The 21,810-nt window shown below is 43.9% G+C and overlaps 2 protein-coding genes across 2 annotated transcripts in view; one reads left to right on the top strand and one right to left on the bottom strand.

Annotated features, from left to right (window-relative positions):
• LOC311244055 (TOX high mobility group box family member 2-like) overlaps positions 1-4,263 on the bottom strand; it is a gene marked incomplete at both ends in the record, with an annotated part of 49,156 nt that extends 44,893 nt beyond the window's left edge. Inside the window, one exon of the mRNA XM_084333464.1 lies at positions 4,234-4,263. Within this exon, the coding sequence (XP_084189590.1) occupies positions 4,234-4,263 (30 nt within the window). The remainder of the gene's footprint in view (positions 1-4,233) is intronic.
• An 8,607-nt stretch (positions 4,264-12,870) lies between these two features.
• The window catches only part of LOC311243623 (TOX high mobility group box family member 2-like), a 50,303-nt gene continuing 41,363 nt past the window's right edge, over positions 12,871-21,810 (top strand). The window contains exon 1 of the mRNA XM_084332916.1: positions 12,871-13,091. Within this exon, the coding sequence (XP_084189042.1) occupies positions 12,891-13,091 (201 nt within the window). The 5' untranslated portion in view covers positions 12,871-12,890. The remainder of the gene's footprint in view (positions 13,092-21,810) is intronic.

The raw sequence follows: 21,810 nt of genomic DNA, 5'->3' as shown, positions 1-21,810 counted from the left end.
GCGAGCGGCAGGATACCCACTCCTCTGCCCACTTAAAAGGGGGCCTCCTTGGCTGCTTCCCTTTTGAGGGATCAGCGTGGCGGGTCGTCCTCCGCGAGCGCCTGCCACCACGAACGCTAATTAGGCCCACCGCACAGCCAGCCTGTGGGGATAATGTCCCATTATTAGAGTCATTTGTTTCAATTAACCGCTCTGTGATTCTACAATAGCACGCCGCAGCCCAGTGCGAGGAAGCCATTACTCTCGCCCAGGGAACCGCTGGGGTTTGGGGTGAGAGAGAGCGAGAGAGAGAGAGAGAGAGAGAGAGAGAGAGAGAGAGAGAGAGAGAGAGAAAGAGAGAGAGAGGAGAGAGAGAGAGTGTTAGGGATACCTGCTTTTCACCAGCGGTGGCGCTTCCAACCTTCAGCGTACTGCATAGTCACTTTTCGTCAGCAAGGACTTCTGAATATAATAACGAGATATTAGATATATTACATTTCTTTGTTGCTGTTCTTGTTGTTGTTTTTGTTGTGTTGTTGTTGTTGTTGTGGTTGTTGTTTTTTCAAATGTTTTATTCCTCTGCACTTCAGGGGACTGATTGAAGTTTATGGAGGTTTGTTGACTTTGAGCACCGACCCCCACCCCACCCCACCCCTCCCATACACACACACACACACACACACACACACACACACACACACACACACACACACACACACACACACACACACACACACACACACACACACACACACACACACACACAGAGAGAGAACTTGTGGCTTTGCTAATTTTCTCATTGTAAGCAAAAGAAAAACTGCGGTCGGTGGAATTGCTATTCTGCTACTGTATACTTATGCCTCTCCTCTCGTTTTTAGACTGGAATCGGGTTATGTTCCCAGTAAATAACTTGTGAGTGAGGCCCCTCTCCTTTCTCTTTAGCTCCAGGGATTTCTAACGCAGCTCTCCAAATTGTTCACGGTTTGTCTGCCGTGTGCTGGCGAGGTGAATTCCACTCACCTATGTCAATGTGTTTTCAGCAGACGGGTGCAGCCACCACCCCACCCCCCCACCCATCTGTGACTATACCCTGGATGACAATTAGCATATAGTACCTATGGCAACGACCAGCGAGAGAGCAGGCCATCATAATAGCTTTTGGTAATGTTTGTGCACCACCAGCATAGTGTCTTGTGTCTGACGCAGCTGGAGTCAGTGAGACAGAAGCCAGGGACAGGGTTGTACCGGTTGATGGTTGCATGAGGTGTTAGTATATAAGAGGTTACGCTTGTGTGACTAAGCCGCCTGATGCAAGAGGAGAAGAAAGTGTATGAATATGTAACTCTGGTTTTTGGCCATCAGCGTCAGGGTTCCAAGGAGTTTTGAATACCAAAGGGCTAAAGTGCATCATCCTTGCTCGGTGAAATGATTTATTTGGATCCGCTCACTCCCTTAACCATTGTTATCAGCCATACTGTACGGCTCACTGTTAAAGGACTTCGGTTTTTATTCGGACTTCAAAATGACGCCCGGCGCAAAGACGCAACACATCACCTCAAAAACACCCCCCAGAATGCAATGTTTCAGAGTGCTTTTCTTCCCTTTCAACGCTAGATAATGGAACCTTCGATTGATACCAAGAGGTTCTTGCCCCGTGATGCCTCTGTTGCCAAGCTCTCTCTCATTGGCTCTCTCCCCTCCCGCTGCGCCAGTGTTTACAAAGAAACATCACCAGCTCACATTAAAGGGTCAGAGTCGTCCCCTCTGGCTGTTGCTATGGTAATAACCTGGCTATGGTCGGCCCATTCATGTTTGATTAATTGTTTTTTTCCTTTTCAATGTCATTCCCTCCACAAAAGGCCTCTTCATAGGGCCAATTTCATCTAGAAATCAAAACAATAGGGAAAAGATGAAAATCTAAATCCATTTGTGTTTGAACTTCTGGATGTTTCCGCTCTGCTTTTGGGACTTATTTTCTTGTGGATGTCATGTGGAGATAAAGTCTTGTATGGAGATAAAGTCTTTCTTAGTTGTCTATATTGATATAGCTTTTCCCTTGAAGCTACTTCATTTGTATTTGCTTGCAGTCACCCAGTCCGGTCCCTTGGACTGAATATGTCAAAACATTTTGCCTTTTTTTCTCTCCTAAATTGCATAGTACTATGCTGAGGTATAGCAACCCACTGGGGCCAATTAGAATGCCAGGCTGGAGCCAGGAAGTGCGTAGCAGATGCTTTTGCCACTATTTATTAAAATCCAATCTGCGGGGGCCTCTCCAACAGCTCGTTAGACCGCCGTTAATCTAATTAGCTCTTACTTGCCACTGTTTTCAACACATTACCAAATACAAGGGCCTGCGACTTTGCAATTTGGGTCTGATTAAGTAGGTCCAACGGCTGCTAGGCAATGCTTGCAGAGAGGAGCTCACTCAGGGCTGTCAATCACTCTGCTGACTGAAATAAACCGTGCGGCGAATTTCAGCTCGGGTTTTTTGGCGAGAGCGTGGAATTACATGGTGGGGGGGGAATTGGTTGAAATCAAGCCTGTGGTGCCAGCTCGGTAGCGCAAAGTCTGCGCATCTCCGAGAAAACACTAATAAAACGTTGCACTTCATAGGGACTTTGTATATTTTCTGTGGCGCGGTACCAGAGAGCTCCATACAGATTCCATAATGGGCTCGCGTTAGATTTGGTATGTTTCCCACCAATATTCTCTCTCTCTCTTTCTCTCTCTCTCTCTCTCTCTCTCTCTCTCTCTCTCTCCCTCCCTCTCTCTCTCTCTCTCTCTCTCTCTCGCTCTCTCTCTCTCTCTCTCTCTCTCTCTCTCTCTCTCTCTCTCATGTCTTTTAGATCATGACCATGCATTTACACTTCCTCTTCATAATTGTTAGGGGCCTGAGCTGTATTTCCATTTGATGAGCGCTGTTCTCTGGACTGCTGCCTGGTTCTACTCGGGCGGTTTTTTGACATACAGTCCTGCTCATTGCTTACAGATGGACAGTATGACATTGGTGGTGGTGGGGGGCTTGTAATGGCTTCCAGATGCAGGGGACGTATATATATTTAAAGCCTAAACGCCAGCCTTTGTGGTGGTAGTAGTAGTAGTGGTAGTGGTAGTAGTGGTAGTAGTGGTAGTAGTAGTGGTAGTGGTAGTAGTAGTGGTAGTGATAGTAGTGGTAGTAGTGGTAGTAGTGGTAGTGATAGTAGTAGTAGTAGTAGTAATGGTGATAGAGAGTAGAGACGACTCAAAGAGAGCACCAACACAAAGAAACAAGTGTGACTGATACTTGATTTCAGGACTTAAAGGAATAATTAACTCAAATGGACAGTTATTATAAGGACTTTGTGGCGCTGCTGTCCAAAAAAAAAGGGATCTCCAGTTCTTCAAGCGTTCTTTATTTTCAGATTGATGAGTGTGTATTGTGTTGTATTGTCCCCACAGTGGATCTCTTTCAGGATTAAATGACATTACGCTCAGTTCTATTTATACGCCCACAAAGGCTTAGAGTCTGCGCCAGCTGCAATAAGCACTGCTATGGTGTAGTGAGAGGTCCAGGCCTGTACGGCTCCACAATGGTTGAATTCGATTGGAGGACGAGTTGAAGAATTAGTAAAACCCAGGAATCTACAATAAGATGTTCGATCTCACCCATTCACAGAACACCTCGTAACGCACAAACACATACTTTGCCGGGGCTTCAATTCATGAAGTTTAACCAAAGCTGGATGACAATTATATTTTTGTATTCCTGGTGTTGTGTGTGTGTGTGTGTGTGTGTGTGTGTGTGTGTGTGTGTGTGTGTGTGTGTGTGTGTGTGTGTGTGTGTGTGTGTGTGTGTGTGTGTGTGTGTGTGTGTGTGTGTGTGTGTGTGTGTGTGTGTGTGTGTGTGTGTGTGTGTGTGTGTGTGTGCGCGTATATATATATATATATATATCTCTCTCGGGGGGCCTCGTCTAAGGAAACTGTCCAACATGGGTATTATATATTTTCATGGTTAAATCTGGCCCGGCACAAATTATCTTTATTTCTATAAATTCCTTTTTTCAGTCTGCCTTTGCCAGAAGATTATTCCACTAGCGATCTTATTTTAAAAAGTATCTCTTCGCAGTGAGATCAGAGCGCCAAGCAGTGCTTGTGCCTCCTTCTAACAGGCTGAGTGTTAAAGCTCTTATAAGGCCATTTGCACATTCAGCCCTTTTTTTCTTTTTGGCCTGTGAGAAAAAAAAGGCAATGCCACGTATTCTCCATCACTACCGACACAGTGACAGCGGTGACGCCGTGCATCTCTTAGAAGGTCCAAACCGCTTCCCATCTTTTTGAAAGTCTATCATGGAATCAGAATTAGCATCACTTTAAACTTGGTGAGAATACACTGAGATGTACTGGCAACTTGTCCGGGTGGATGAGAGCGTAATGATTCTAATTCAACGCTAGTTGTCAGACAACAAACACGCTGAAGGCGTGAGGGGAGCTGTGATTGGACGATCGCTGCCCATACTGTATGTATGCATACTGGTTCAGTGTCAGCTCTCTGCCTCTGTGTCCGTCTGTCTTCTCTATCCATCCTCTCCTCCCTTCCCTCATCTATTCTCTCTACATCAACTATCTCTCTCCGCCCTCTTTCTCTCTCTTTCTCCCTCCCTCTCTCCTCCCTCCCCGATTTATATCAACCATGTGTCCTCCTTCCCTCCCTCCCTCCCTCCCTCCCTCCATCTCTCTCCTCCCCCACCTCTTTCTATCTGTATATCGCTCTGTTTTTCTTTCTGTGTCTCTCTCTCCCTCCCTCTCTCTATCCCCTCTTTATATAAACCATGTCCCCTCCCTCCATCTCTCTCTTCATCCCTCCATCTCTTTCTCTCTTTCTCTGCTGTTTTGATAGTGACGCAGTTATCAGGCTGTCAATTCTAATCTTGTCTTGCCAGCGCAGTGCTGTCCATTCAGAATTACAGCAATCCCCTCTCTCTCTCTCTCTCTCTCTCTCTCTCTCTCTCTCTCTCTCTCTCTCTCTCTCTCTCTCTCTCTCTCTCTCTCTCTCTCTCTATCTCTCTCTCTCTCTCTCTCTCTCTCTCTCTCTCTCCCTCTCTCTCTCTACCCCCCCCCTCTCTCTCTGACAACAGCTACACTGATGGGATGAGGCGAGGCTGACACTACAGTTCAATCCAATCTCTTTCTGGTGAACTGGAAAGCTGTTTACAATATATATTTAGACTGTATTGGTTTTTACAGGGTAGATTGGTGTCTCTTACCAAGTATCAAAGCAGAGTAGTGTTTTGGCTTGAGTGTGGTCTGTCATACGCTGGCTGACACAGCTATGTTAACCCATAGTAATTGATGGGTTTCAATTCCAAGACAGATTCAAGACTTTATATATCCGGTTTTGGGTCTAACCGTGTCGGTTGATGTTCATTGTCTCTCATTGTCTCTCAAAATGCAGAGATGACTTTGTGCTCAAAAGTTTGTGCTCAAAAGTAAATCTGTCTCATCAGCTCTCAACATTATGTAACAACTACGATAATAATATTCAGAATGTTTGATTTTCAAAATACAAAAAGAATGTGCACGGCTATGATTTTCTTAATCAAAGTATATATTTGATTATGAGTACATTTATCACCAGTTCAGTATGTATTTGGGTCAGAAGTTTCAAAATGTACTCTTATGAAGTCAAAATATACAATGTGATTTTCTTTGTAAAGTCCAGAGTTTGTCTTGGTGGTGACAGACGGTGTGAAGGCAAACCCACAACTTTACAAAGTTCCACAGTATGACATCTACACACTAACACATCATTGTCATATTGGCACAGTGACAACAGGACGTTGCTTACACAGTGGTGCACACGGACAAGCCCCACCCTCTTTTCTTGATCCTCCAATCATAACTGTTGCTTTCCTTGTTGTGATTGGAGGACCAAGAATGAGGTCGGGTTTGAGATAGGACAATTCAGTTGTGAATACAGGTGTCACATTTTTCACATGGCATATATTTAGTTTTGGAATGAAACTTTAGTTAAAGGGCAAGTTCATAATTTCTTAGCACAATTCATGATATCCTTCATACCTGTAGCTCTCGCTAGTTAGCCACAAAACCAATGCAAGGTCAATGGGGCCATGCTCCAGTCTCTACAAGCCCTGAAATTAACGCTGAAAGGACTCTACTGATTGATAACATCAAGAAATAGGGCTACGGGTCCGAAATTCAGAACTTATTTTTTAAAGGAACACACCAACATTATGGGAAATGCTCTTACCGTCGTCTCCAGAGTCAGACAAGAAGAAAAAAAATGTAATCTCTGTGTGTTCAGTAGAAAGGAATCAGGCTGCAAGCTAGCCTAGCTTAGCACAAATGGAATGGAAGCGGATACGGATCAGCTAGCCTAGCTGTTGGCCAAAAACAACTCTCCCAGAGTTTTAAGCTATCCGCTTCCATTAATTTGTGCTTAGCTAGGCTAGCTTGCAGCCGGATACAGTAGCGTTCTACTGAATGCACAAAGACGAAATTGGTATCCATCTTACGGCTGGGCGATAAAACGATAACGATAACTATCGCGATAAATTATTTCCTCGAAATAAACGTGAAACGTGGTCGCAAAGTTTCGATATATCGATTTTCCAAGCTTGGATATCAGCGCACACGCACTAACAACCAATCAGTGAAGGAGATGGCGACAGCGAAGGAGACTACCTCTGGGTAGTAAACAAGGCTGGCTAGGATCATTAGCTTGCACGGCGCTATTTTATAGTTTACGTGCGGAGTGGGTGTGTGGCGTGAATTCTGAGGGTAACGGTTAGAGTAGTGTGGGGTATGCTGCGCCGCGGTGGACGTCGTTGCAATGTATTGGGGCGGAACGGAGTATTTTAGGGTGATAGTTAGTACATTGTTGTGGGATACACCGCTTGCTCTGGCTAACTGTTAGTTCCATTCTTATAATGCATATGATCCAGTGGTGGTAGGTTGCCCCCTAGTGGAATATAATAATCTAAGTTAATTAAACTTGACAGAAATTATATCGACGATAATTATCGATATCGAGTGATTTTATATTTTTATATAAAAATTATATTTATATTTTATAATTTTATCGCGATAACGTTTTTGGCCATATCGCCCAGCCCTAATCCATCTTCTTGTCTAACTCTGGAGAAGACGGTAAGTATAATGTTGGCATGCTCCTTTAAAGTGCACGCTTCGTCGGGTAGAGCTCTTTAGGTTATTGAACACAAATGATTGATCAGAAATATTTTCAATCTCCGGTCACTGTTTTGTCAATATCTCCTTTCTCCCTCATCAGTTGCTTGTGTGTGTTTCTTGTGCGTGTTGCTGTGTGTGTTGATTCTGTGTATTGCTGTGTGTGTTGCTGTTTGTGTTGCTGTGTGTGTTGCTTCTGTGTGTTGCTGTGTGTGTTGCTTCTGTGTGTTGCCACACTCTCTAGTATATATATATATATATGATATTTCCCGGAGATTATTTTTGGTATTTTTCTTACAGTATGACATTCCATTAGCTGCCATTTCAATTTATTCAACCCTCACTTCAAAGGCTGGAACAGATGTCATTTCAAACGCCTGTCTTTTGCCTCATTGCATAAAAGTGAGGGATGATTCTTTTTTAATGAAACCGTGCATGCACTTGCGCGCGCACACACACACACACACACACACACACACACACACACACACACACACACACACACACACACACACACACAAAATGACTACTACTCCAAAAGCCATGAAATAGACGGAAGTAAAATTGTTAAATTTCACCAGGACTGGGAATGTCCATTCATTTCAAACTTGCATCTGAAACGGCTATATTGAGTTATTTTTTTATTTTGCTGCCTAAACAAACGCATGGGCCTCGACTTCTGATGAGCTCATTTCATGCTGTGTGAAATATGTTGTTCTAGGACTTCAAATGTTGAAATGCCTTTTATTTTATTTTAATTTTTTTTAAACAATGCAATTTTCAAAAGCAATCCTTTCCAGTTTTCAAATTGGCGTTTAAAGCGAAGAGACGTGTCTTTCCCTTAATCCCAGGATAAGTCTGCGCTAGAAGGGGTGTGAGGGAGCGCCTTTTAAACGTCATCAAGCCGCTGCTTGATACTGTCAGCACTGCGATCGTTCTTTCACATGGTCTACCCTCCCCCTGCTGCGTTTTAACACCAAAGCACAAGACCAGTGGGGTTTTCAAAGCATTCTTTATTTTTTTTTAATTAGCTTGATGAAAAAGGAACATGGCCTTTAGGGATGGTTGGCTAAATTCACCCCCAAAAAGGAGCGACTTGCGCGTGGGATGGCTGAGACACTGACCCCCCCCCCGATACAATAATAACATTTGAGTGATGTCTCCATAGCCCCTGACCATCAACAGACCTATCTCAAACCTGCCCTCTTGCTTCCCAGCTGTGATTGGAGGATCAAGAGAGGAGGGCAGGGTTTGAGATAGGTCCGCTGCGCCCTCAAACACACCGTTCATTCGACACAATAACACAGTGTATGTCGTTATATATTCACTCTGTCCTCATATCTTCCATCATTAGAGTTTTACAGATGGAAATGTGATTGTTTTTTTCCTCCCCTTTTTATGGCAAGCAGGAAATCAGGTTAACTGATGTTCCATTGTTACTAATGGCAACATCAAGGCTTCACTCCGCCCTCAACATCCTCCATTAGCTACAACTCTTCTCCCTCCCTCCCTCCCCCTCTCTCTTTAAAGGTCCTCCACCCTCTCTTTCTCTCCCTCCCTCCCCCCTCTAACCACTCCCCTCCCTCTCTTTCTCTCCCCCCTTCCCCCCTTCTCTCCCTCCCCCCCTCTCTATCTCTCTATCACTCTCTCCTCGATGGTTGATGTGTTCCCTCTCTCCGCAGCGAGGAAAGTAATTTCCATATAGAATCACAGCTAGGATCAGGTGACCTGGATTTGACTCTGCCGTCAAAAGCCTTGCATGGAAAATGGAAATGTATTCATGTGTGTTGGGATCCGGTGCATCGCGGTACATGTGACTACCTTTCTCTCTTGGGAAGGCAGTGAGATTGTTATGGTGGACAAACCAATTGAGTAGTCCTTCAGCAAAATCGGGGAAAAATTACTTCCTTCAGGTCCACTTTGCTGAGGGGGAAAAGATGCGGATGTTTAAAGGGGGGGGGGTACCTTAACGTTTGAAATTAGTCTGACGTGCAGGTTTAAGCCAGCTCCATCAGGTAAGCTACTTGATACCAAGAGAATCAGAAGCAATTTTTTTTGATCCACTTTTTCTCCCATTTTCTATATTTTTCTCCCATCCCAATTTCGTATCATCCAATTCAACCCTCCCCTGTCATGAACGCTGTTTCTTGCCTCCCACAAGCCGGCTGCAATGTGGAGTAAGTCATACATAGCACAAGTCCCCTCCGGTACTTGAGGTAACAGCAGTCGCATCTTTTCACCTGCGCAGCTCGATCTCTCAGTGGCGAGGAGTAACGCGTGGGAGGCTCACGCTGCCCCAGACACTTCCTGATTCTACTGCGCAGGCGCACCAACCGACCTGTAGGAGTCGCTGTTCACAACGCCCGATCCCCACCCATCAGTTTCCCACCCCCTAATACGGCCAATGTGTATTAGTATGAACGACCAGCTAAACTGAAAGCAATGTAGAGCGCTGGGCCTTGCCCACTACGCCACGTAGCCGCCAAGAATCAGAAGCAATTTAAGCCTATGTCAGCGCCAGAATAAGAAGCTCCAATTGAAGCGCTTAATTAAGTCATATCAAAGGTGTGATGTGAAATCATGGCTCGTATGTTGTTTACAAAATGATTGAAGGAAGATGGGGGTCTGGGGTTGCAGCAGTACCAGCAATAATCTCAGTCCACTGTCACTGCAGTGCTGCTGATAGTCCTCAACCAGCACTTACTGTACTCACACATTATGGAGAAGGGTTTCAAAGCACACGTTTATGTGATAGTCATTAATATGCTGTAAGTGTAATGTAAGTGCACTTAAATAAATAAAGAAAGAATGTTTACCAAACTTAAGTTTTGTGTAACCAAAAATCATTTAAATGAGTCCAACCTTTAACACTATGTACAATGTTGGTTTCACAAGTGGTTTCAATTTAAACAAACTTGAGTATACTTTTTGAATACATAAAAAGTATACTTTCAGCAAATAATTATATAAACATATAATATATATATATATATATATATATATAAATAAAGTATACTTCATTTTCTTTTTACTTGGGTGACTCTGAAATATTTTTGTTTTGTTAGCATAATTAGCATTCCTCATTAGAACCAGCTCCTAGCGGTATCGTTGGTTTCATCGGCTAGTGGTATCCATTGATTTCATTAGCTAGTGGTATCATTTGATTTAATTTGCTAGTGGTATCCATTCATTGATTTCATCTGCTAGCGTCATCATTTGATTTCATCTGCTAGTGGTATCCATTGATTTCATCTGCTAGCGGTATCCGTTGGTTTCAACGAGCAATGCTAACAAATGATGCTAACAAGTATATCTCATTGTTAGATTGTGAACAGAAATGCCACAGCAGAATGAGCTCAAATGTGTGTATCACTAACAGGGTGCGATTTCCCTCCCTCTGCCTTTCACATCTCTATCTCTGGTCATTCATTTTAATCAATATTGTCACAAGGAAAGATGAAATTACCTACCTGGGTTCCATCTTAGAGGCAAATCTTTCCTGTGATGTATCTTCATAGTTGTACAAAATATATATATATATATTACTATTCTTTTTTATTATTATTATTATTTTTTTGCAATATATTCTGGCTAAATATGCCTCGTTTTATAAATGTGTATTGATAACATAGTGCTGTAATAAAATGTTCTAATAAATATGCATGATCAAGTTCAACAACGTGTGCTTTTATTTTGATATTCCTTAATTCCATGTTGAAATTACGCGATAAATTAAGTGTGGGGTCCCCAAAAAAATCCTAAATAAAATGGGGTCACGGTATGAAAAAGTTTGAGAACCCCTGATCTAGAAGAATGGGGGAAAAAACCAACCAAACAGAAAACAACTTTCTGTTGCATCGTGCGGCAAAGGGAACCGCTCCCGCCTACCTCCAGTCAATGGTCTCTAACTACACACCCTCAAGACCCCTACGCTCTGCATCTTCTGGCCGCCTCAGACCTACTCCTATCCAAGCTCCCGGAGGGTCATCAAAGAGAAGCCGCCTATTCTCAGTCCTTGCCCCACAATGGTGGAATGAACTACCCATCCCAGTTAGGACAGCTGAATCCCGTCCAATCTTTCGCCGTCGACTAAAGACTCACTTCTTCAACCATTATCTGAAATGATAATAATAAAAAAAATTCTAACCCTGACTAACCTTACTGTCATGCACTTGTCCTAATAAACTAACCGACACTGTAACACGCAACACTTTGATGAACATTTTTACTCAGCTGATAAAGCTGTACCCTTCTTGCTGTCTTGTCGTACAGAACTTGTACTGTAAGTCGCTTTGGATAAAAGCGTCAGCTAAATGACTAAATGTAAATGTAAATGTAAATGTGTGCATTTTATATGGATATAACTTTGTGTGTGGCCTACATTATAACCCGAAATGTAAAATGTACTTCACATTTATAAATGAGAAAGATATGCAAAATAAAAAACCCAATATTCCATAAACGCAGTGTAATGGTGTTACAATTCTGGGACCATGGGATATCAGATTGTAATCAGGCCAGATCTCTTTCTCCCCGTCCCATCTCTGTCCCCCCACCCCCCATCACATCCCAGAGGTTAACCTGGCCGACTTACTGACATCCTGTTACTCTTCGTTCACCCATGTCTGCAAATTGATCTGTTTTCCCTTCTCAGAACCGGCCTGCAGCTGCTCTTCACAGAATTCTCCTCCTCTGCCTCTGCCTCTCTCTCTCTCTCTCTCTCTCTCTCTCTCTCTCTCTCTCTCTCTCTCTCTCTCTCTCTCTCTCTCTCTCTCTCTCTCTCTCTCTCATCTCTCTCTCTCTCCTCTCTCTCTCTCTCTCTCTCTCTCTCTCTCTCTCTCTCTCATGATTGTTGTAGTAGGCTACGTACCTGATGCCCGATGTTTTTTTCGAATCGGTTTGTGTCTTTCATTGTACTACCGCGTTACGGAGAATGATGGTCCATAGAACTGCTTTTTTGTTTTGCATTCGGGATCCAGATTTGTCTGTGCAAGGTCACAACCCACTGTCCTGAACAGTAGGATCTTAACCAAATAATTATCCATGTGAAATGTCAACAGAGAGGAGAAAATAAACTCAGAAAACACGGACCTCAGCGAAATCCTATAACTAGAAACATATTTGATGCGCTGGGCTCTTTCACAGCAGCAGCGTTTCCCTTACAAAACAACATGATGGTATTTTCATTTTCACCCTGCCATTGTGTAAATAATTTACCATGGTACTGCCGTGGTGAAATTCATATATCACTGCGGTACCAAATATGCACTTGAATAATACAGTGGTATAATCCAATTTAATGGAAAAGTAGACCATGCACATTCTACTCCGGTGATCAGGTGCAGAACAAACAAAAGATCAGCTTTAAAAAAGAAAATAGAATCCTCACACTGTTGGCAAGTTTACTGGGAACAAGTTTAACAGTGTGTGGATTCTATTATAATCCAATTTAAACCATGATACCGATGGTCATATCGTGGTATTTCCATCATTTTGTTATGGAAATACCACGAAACTTTTTGTATGGGCTAAAAGCCACAGAAATGGTTCTTATCGTCATAATCATGAAAGGCTAATCCTATTTCATTCTCTCTCTCTCTCTCTCTCTCTCTCTCTCTATCTCTCTCTCTCTCTCTCTCTCTCTCTCTCTCTCTCTCTCTCTCTCTCCTCCCCCCCCCCCCCCCTCATTCCAGATAAGCGGGGAGAAGCGCTCCTCGGCAGAGATGATGAAGCCCAAGCCCAAACCGCAGAAGAAGAAGAAGAAGAAGGACCCCAATGAGCCCCAGAAGCCTGTGTCAGCCTACGCGCTGTTCTTCAGGGATACCCAGGCGGCCATCAAGGGCCAGAACCCCAATGCCACCTTTGGAGACGTCTCCAAGATCGTGGCGTCCATGTGGGACAGCCTGGGAGAGGAGCAGAAACAGGTATGAATACAGTAGGGAGTTAACTCCAGGAGTTTGGTGTATTTTAGGGGGAGTAGGAGATGATAGATGCATTATGAGGCACTGATATGAATGTGGAAATCAAACAGCATCGATCTGTAGATTTGGGATTGAAATTAAACCTACATAGATCCTTTTGGGAGGGGGGGGGGGGGGGTTAGGGTTAGGGTTAAATTGGGCATGCCTGTACACATGAAGCTCTTTTGGTTCCATTGAGTGCAGATACTTTGAGGTGAAAGGTCAAAGGACCCCTTTTGAAAATGGCCATGCCGATTCTTCACCTCAAATCATTGCTTATCGTTGGAGCAGCGTTTAGCCCCTAGAATTTAAGCTAGAATCATGATCGGCATCTCCCCAGTGTCTCGAGGTTCATACGATACCACTATCTCCGCTCTGACTTTAAAGAGCCCACTACAGCCTCTGAACAATAGTAATACGAATATTTGTTTTATATAATACGAGTAATACAAGATTTTATGATGCCTAAAGAACCGGATTGGCGTTGAGTCGCCATCAGACTGAATGGTTACATCCTCATATAAATAATTTACAGGAGAGGAGGCAGTACCACTTCCCGTAGGATTCTCCCTTTATTGAGACAGCTGGGGATTGACCTCATGTGATTCTGGCTCTTACATACATACTACACCATCTGTGAGAACATGGTGGATTAAAAATGGATTATGTCAGTGGTTTCACATTCGTAAAACTATCACAATCGGTCTTTATTGGACAAGTTTATTACATATAGAGAAGTTTGACTCGATCTGTACTCGCTCTCCGCATTACATATTACGTAGATGTGACATGTCACACAGGGTACTTCAAGGGAGTACTGTACAGCAATTAACGATGTAGTTTATAGTACCTAACTAAACATAAAGACAAATCTGTTCAGTCCATAGGGAGACAGGGCAACGTTGGGTGTCGAGCCTTTATGGAAATATCATAATATTACCATCATGGTTTGAATTAGATTACACCATGCTATTATTTAAGTACATAATTGGTACCATGGTGATACATGACTTTCACCATGGCGGTACCATGGCGGTACCATGGCAAAACTGAAATTACCATTGAACTACTGTGCTACTTTCTTTGTAAGGGAAGATTACAACCCACCCACAGAGTACACAGGAGGTCATATACAGTAGATTATGTCAGTGTTGATGTTTATGTGGTCTGTGTTCCAGAACTTTGAGAGAGACCCGTCTACAGACAGACAGCCACATGCATTGACATGCAACATAACCCAACCCATACGTACATGCATAAAGCTTGTTGAGGGTTGTCCTGCTTATGGTCATTGAGGGTAATTCAATGATATGATTGATTGATTGACTTGCATTGATTGATGCATTGATTGACACTCTTCCTTGATAACAAACAAACACGTGCACGTATACACAAATACATACACGCACACACACACACACACACACCTACACACACACACACACACACACACACACACACACACACACACACACACACACACACACACACACACACACACACACACACACATTTGTAATATATGGGTTTTGAATCCTACTCATACTAACAATGTATGCATCCACATGGTACCATAAATACTTTGGATTAAAGTATCCAGCAAATGGCACATGTATATTCTCATGCTACCAGTAGGTGGCGTGACTGCTCCTTCAGTATTCCACGATGTGGTGTGTGTGTAATTACTGTGAGATAGAGCTCACCTTAATGAGCTAGTTCTTCTCTTTCCAAAGATAATCCATCCGTTTATCCCAGCTCCCTTGGCTCTCATTAAAATGATTTTCTTTCTCAATTTAATTCAAGCCAAGGAGAGGAAAAGTGAAAGAGACAGAGAGAGAAAAAGAAAAAGAGAGAGAGAAAAGCTGCCCTTCGCAAAAGCAGCCATAAAAACAGTCTGAGCCTAATGATGTTGGACATTTGACAGAAGAAACATACACACACACACACACACACACACACACACACACACACACACACACACACACACACACACACACACACACACACACACACACACACACACACACACACACACATGAGGACATGTAGGTATTCTCTAACACAGTTCATGCTGTGTATAGCATAGACAAGCAAACACATACACATGAATGTATGTGCACGCACGCACGCGCACACACATACACACACACACACACACACACACACACACACACACACACACACACACTCTCATTAGTGCTCTACCTATTTTTTTTGTCTTCACAAATTGACAAGTGTCAGGCTTGTTTGGAATCACTGCTCAGCTCTACAACTCGATACATCTCATTTGTCAAAATAGAATAAAAAGACAAATAATACACAGAATTAGATTTAAACCCCCAGGCCCATCCCCACCCCCACCATCCCATCCATACAGAACCCCTGGTCATCTCCAGGCCTCCAGTAATTGGGCTGAAGGAGGCTGTGTTTCTCCTGTGTTCCTGTAGCCTCTCCTCCATGTATCTTCATTGGCCGTCTGACAAGCATGGTTGTGTGAAGTTCTCATTTCCTACTCTCTTTATTTATATCACTCGCCTGCCATTTTGATCCTGCCCAGAATACAGAATTAGTTGATTCCTCCACCACCAGAGCCACGTCCTTGGGTTTGGCTCAAGGGCATCTCGGCCGGCTCCAGCGAGAGTGGGCTATATATTTATAAAAAAAAAAAAAAAAAAATTGTTACTCAGCTCATTTCTGTTATTGAATGCTAATAGAGGGTCTTGCTTTATTCAGACATTCAACCTGGTTATAATTCTGGTTGGTAGCTCATTCATGTTATTGGTCGTACTGGTATAATTGGGGAGGTGCATTATCAAGAACAGGTGGCCTAATGATGTTGCAATACATGAAGCTACGGCGGTAGCCATGGAAAAGGTCCATCTATCTTACATTAGCATTTCTAGATTTTCCAAGCACTTCCTCTCTGGGGGCTGGGACATGGGACAGCAACATTGCAGCAGTACGTGTATAAAGCATGTTAGTATAGTTAGTACTGTATATATTTATCTGTATAACTTTTGCATATAGGGCACAGAATCAGGATACAATACAAATACAGTGAATGTTGAGGAATTTGTCTTGGCGCTAAAAATAAACAGAGCAGTGACTTAAGGAGTTCCACACGACAGCAGTTCCTTGTGGTGCATTTACAGTAACCGGACCTCTCGTACAGTACAGGGACAGCAGTACAAACAATAGACAGATGCCTTTATGATCGCGCTCCATATGTATGATTACATAAGACCCCATAACCTCACATGGAAACTATTTTCTACTAAACACTCTTCCTCTTGGTGCATTTTGGATGTTAGCCACCAGTGACGCTCCCCAAACCTCAAATACATAAAACACACTTAAACTAAAAAATAAATAAAAAAATCCCCATCTTAATAACTAATTTAATCTTGTATTGAGATATATTATTAAAACGGAAATAAATTAGCAAAGAAATTTGCTTGTTTCAAGGATGTTCTCTTGCAACAGAGACTTATTTCAAGACACTGTCACGTGTTTAAAGAAATAACTTCAAAACAAGTTCAGTTGTTTTGGAAAAAGGGGAATTCTCTCACACAGTTCGCAGATTTATTACATTTTCCTTTACTTGTTTTAAGCTCAAAATACTTAAAGTTAGAATCTGTAATGCCATCAAACAGCGACCTCTAGACAAAAGAGCCCTGCTTGGTATTGTACTTTGTTTAAAGTTTTGTTCTGATGTGTGGCTTGGAGTTGAGTGGGAGAGGGGAGGGGTTGCTACTGCTGGCCACACCGCAGGCTCCGCCAAGAGAGGTTTGGAGAAATTCACAGCATAATAAAGTCTAAACTCACACGTCAAACTAAAATGAAAAAGTGTAATAACCAAGCAGGGCTCTTTTGCCTAGATGTCACTGTTTATCACTGATAGCATTACATATTCTACCTTTAAAGCTACAATGTGTACTTTGTTTGAATTTAGCTCCAAAACACATCTTAACGTGGATGCAGTGACTCACAGTCTGTGAGTGAGTTTGCTGACCAGTGTAGCAGCAGAGATATTCCATTCTGAAGTTTCACTGCAATGCTCACCCTTCTAACTAATCAGAGAAGCTCAAAGGGTATTTTGTTGGAATAAGCACTTTTAGTGGTTGAAGCTCATTGCCGGACTGTGTTGAATGAGGAGCGCAGTACTAGAATGAAACAGTACTGTATATCCGTATGTCATGTATGTCATCATAAATGTCCTGATGAATTGAAAATGGGGGACCCTGATGTAAACAGGACGAAAGTCTTTTTCTGGTCTGCATCCCCTTAACTCAATCAGTGCCGGCTATTAGACTGGGCCTGCTGTAGTTAGGCCAGCTTTCCATTACACACTTTCACTGTGTGTTACGTTGTTTGTAGAGCTAAATCTATATTTTATATTATAGCTATGTATCCAATGTCATTGTCAATTGACAGTATGAACCTTCAGTTCAATATGCCATAAATAAATGTGTTTTTCATCAATACGTTCCCTTTTTATACCGTGGTGAATATGAGTGTTATATCGGAATGATCTGGGATAATTCCTGCAAGGCTAGTTATAAGGCGCTAAGCTAATAACGTTAAATCCATTGGCGTTTCGTCCCTACACACGCTAGAGTTAAAAATCCAAATGCATATGATCGGTATTATGTTCCCTCATGAATGCATGAAAGGGGGGCACGGGGGAAGTCGTTTCTGATTATTGATTACCAGTAACGGCATTAGTATTGAACGCTAAAAACGCTGATCAGCTGGATCGGTATGAAAACATTGCACAATCAAGCCAGAATTTACGTCAGATAAATTTGATCTACCTTTGATCGGGAGTATTCCAAAAATAATAGTCCAATTGTTTGATCGATATCTGCTCCGTCCGATTTACATTTGGCCCACGACATAACCAACCTCAGCATATGCATCGGATGTCCCGTAGACGTTTGGATGTGACCGATTGAAGCTCTAGCCTTGCAGTCTACTAAAAAACGTTCAGTGTAACACAGGATCTGGAACAGGGTTTACTGTAGCTCGATACCGCCACCTGGGAGAATCTGGCCGGTACTGCACCCTCGGCGTTGCAGTATGCCTTATAACGGCAACATACGGGTCCCTGGCCTTGAATATGATATTAATATCGAAAAAAAAGAAAACTGAACAAAAAACTTAATATTACGTGGTTGGCACCCAACGGTTGTCGGGGAAACACGTAATATTACGTGGATGGCACCGGAAGTGTTAACAATTGTTTGTATTGAGCCATACTGTATTGTACCCATTCTGCAATCTGTTAATAAAGTTTTCAATCAATCAATCAATAAATCAATCAATCAATAGATTCAACCAGTAACAGTACTTATTCCAGTAGACTGTGAGTCTGTATGGCCAAGATTTATTTTGGAGCAAAATGCTAACTCAAATAAATTTGTCAGACATGTTGGATTCTTCTGTTATCAGCCAATCTCATCTCATCATCTCCTTCGTGACTCTCTCTGTTCTGCGTTGTGTTTGTATTCAACCCCTGTTAGTACATCCGTTAGTCATAAGAAACGACACTGCAACGTGATCTCGTTCCTCAGATCCTCATGTTTATTTTCATAAACATAGCCTAGTAATCAGATGTAACCCCTTCTGTATTGTCCTTGAAAAGTCCTAATTCATTCGTCTCCACCATCTCTCCTCTCATTAGTCCGATGGTTCTGGGCCTTGTCGTAGCCAAACCACCATTTCCTGTTAGCCGAAGCTAGTGATGATGTGTCACTCCCCTCCCCCACCCAGCGAGGGTGGGGAGGATTAAAAGTCTCTGATCAACGCGTCCGCTCTTCTGTGGTTCGTATCTCAGTCTAACTTACTCCGGAAGGAACTCACATCATAACGTCTTCCCCCTAGCAACGACAGGCCCGCCCCCTCTTCTCGTTACTATGTGACACGCTGTCTTTGACAACTGGTCCTTTGACCCAAATCACTATGGCAACGGCGATGTCTAACTCTCCCCATAGCTCTCTCTCTGACCAAAAACCCTGCCTGCTCTCAGTGCTTATCTCGTTTGTTTTTGTTACACGCTGCCGAACGACCTCGGAGCCACACACACCCTGCTTGCTACCGTGGAGACACAGAACTGGCTGCCCTACTTTTAAGATCTATAGATCCGTCTGAGTAGATGCTGTCACCCACCGATATATATACATTATATACACATTGAAAAACATAGACATCCTTCAGACAGGAAGATAGATACCAATTTCCTCTCTGCATTCAGTAGAAAGCTATCCGGCTTAGCACAAATGATTGGAAGTGGTTACGGACCGGCTAACCTAGTTGTAGGCCAAAAACACTTCTCCCGGAGTTTTAAGCTAGGCTAGTGGTCCGTATCTGCTTCCATTCATTTGTGCTGAGCTAGGCTAGCTTGCCGCTGGATAGCTTTCAACTAAACGCACAGAGAGGAACTTGGTATCTATCTTCTTGTCTGACTCTGGAGAAGTCAAGTCAAGTCAAGAGTTTTAATTGTCACGGCATACAAGTATACAATGAAATGCGGGTGGTCTTGCCCGCGACGATGTGCAATACAGTGGTACAACATATAATAGAATCCAATAAAAATACAGTGGTACAACATATAATAGAATCCAATAAAAAACAACATTGTGCAATAAACAGGTAACAGGTAACATGGTGTGACATCTCGGTATCTGTACATAGTATTTACAGAGCATATAGGACATGCTAGGTAGCTTTAGTAGTGCAATACACTGTTCCTGTTATACTAATTTAAAGTGGCCTTTCCTCTTGGCCATAAGTGTGCGTGTGTGCGGCATGAGTGTGTGCCCGCTCGTGTTAAAGTGGCTGCTAGTGTGTGAGCGTGCACAGCGTGCGTGTCGTGTGTGTGCTCGTGTGTGCTTGTGTGTGGATAGTTCAGTTTCTGTGGCACTCAATGTTCATTGTTCAAGGCTCTGATGGCCTGGGGGAAGAAGCTGAGCCTAAGCCTCTCCGTCCTAGTAGCTGGGGTTCGCAGGCGTCTGCCTGACCTCAGCAGCTGGAACAGGCTGTTATTGGGGTGGTGGGGGTCTTTCATTATTCTGCAGGCTCTGGATTTGCACCTCTTGTTGTATAGAACCTGCAGGGGAGGTAGCGCAATACCCGTGGTACGCTCGGCTGAGCGCACCACTCTCTGTAGGGCCTTCTTGTCCTGTGCCGTGCTGTTTCCATACCAGGCAGTGATGTTTCCGGTCAAGATGCTCTCTACAGCTCCTGAGTAGAAGGACTGGAGTATCTTCCCCGATACTCTGAACTTCCTTAACTGTCTCAGGTGGTAGAGGCGCTGCTTCGCTTTCTTTACTACTGTGTCTATGTGTGTTGACCATGTCAGATCCTCTGAGATGTGGACCCCCAGGTACTTAAAGCTGCTCACCCTGTCCACGGTAGCCCCGTTAATCGTCAGTGGTGTGTGTGTCTCCTGCTGTCCTCTCCTATAATCCACGATCAGCTCCTTGGTTTTACCAATGTTCAGGAGCAAGCTGTTGTCCTGGCACCAGCGTTCCAGTACCTCAACCTCCTCCCGGTAGGCCTTCTCGTCGTTGTCCGAGATCAGCCCCACCACCACCGTGTCGTCTGCGAACTTCACTATGGAGTTGGAGCTGAACTTGGCCACACAGTCGTGTGTGTAGAGTGAGTACAGCAGGGGGCTTAGAACACAGCCCTGGGGGGACCCGATGCTCAGGGTGATGGTGTTGGAGGTCTGACCCCCCACCCTGACCGCCTGGGGTCTTTCACTCAGAAAGTCCAGTACCCAGGCGCTCAGGGCGGAGCTCAGACCTAGCTCGATCAGCTTGTCCACCAGTCTGGTGGGGACTATGGTGTTGAACGCTGAGCTGTAGTCAATGAACAACAGTCTCACATAGCCCCCCTTCTGACGGTCAAGGTGGGAGAGAGTGCTGTGCAGTACCTGGGAGACCGCGTCGTCAGTGGACCTGTTTGTCCTGTATGCAAATTGCATAGGGTCCATATCACTGGGGAGGGAGGCACAAATGTGGTCCTTGACCAGCCTCTCGAAACATTTCATGACCACAGAGGTGAGTGCCACCGGTCTGTAGTCATTTGGACATGTTGGGGAGGGTTTCTTCGGTACAGGGATGATGGTAGACATCTTGAAGCAGGCAGGGACCACTGACTCCGCCAGGGATTGATTAAATATGGCGGTGAACACCAGGGCAAGCTGGTTGGCACAGGACTTAAGTATGCGTCCTGTTATTCCATCTGGGCCAGCAGCCTTCCTGGTGTTCACCTGCATAAATGCTCTTCTCACACTGTGTTCCGACAACGAGAGAGCGCCCCCGCCCCCCCCGCGGTTGCCCCCCCCCTCCACAACAGCCGGTGCGCCAGTGACGTCACTAGCCAGAGGGCTAGCGGCGACACTGTCTACACCGAACCGAGCGTAGAAGGAGTTGAGTTTGTCCGCGAGAGAGGCGTCGTCGCTCCCCATTGAGGGGGCGCTGACTTTGTAGTCAGTTATTGTCTTCAGTCCCCGCCACAAGCCTCTTGTGTCGTTTTGTGCCATTTGTGTCTCCAGTTTATCAGCATATGTCCTCTTAGCAAGTTTAACAGCCTTGCGCAGAGTGTAGACTGAAGCCTTGTACTCTTCCATATTTCCTGACTCTCTGCCCAGGTTATAAGCCTTGGTGCGAGCGTTCAG

The sequence above is a fragment of the Notolepis coatsorum genome, assembly GCF_963971535.1.
Source record: "Notolepis coatsorum genome assembly, chromosome: 17".
Taxonomy (NCBI): domain Eukaryota; kingdom Metazoa; phylum Chordata; class Actinopteri; order Aulopiformes; family Paralepididae; genus Notolepis; species Notolepis coatsorum.
The sequence above is the reverse complement of the archived record's forward strand: the minus strand, read 5'-3'. Positions and strand labels throughout refer to the sequence as shown.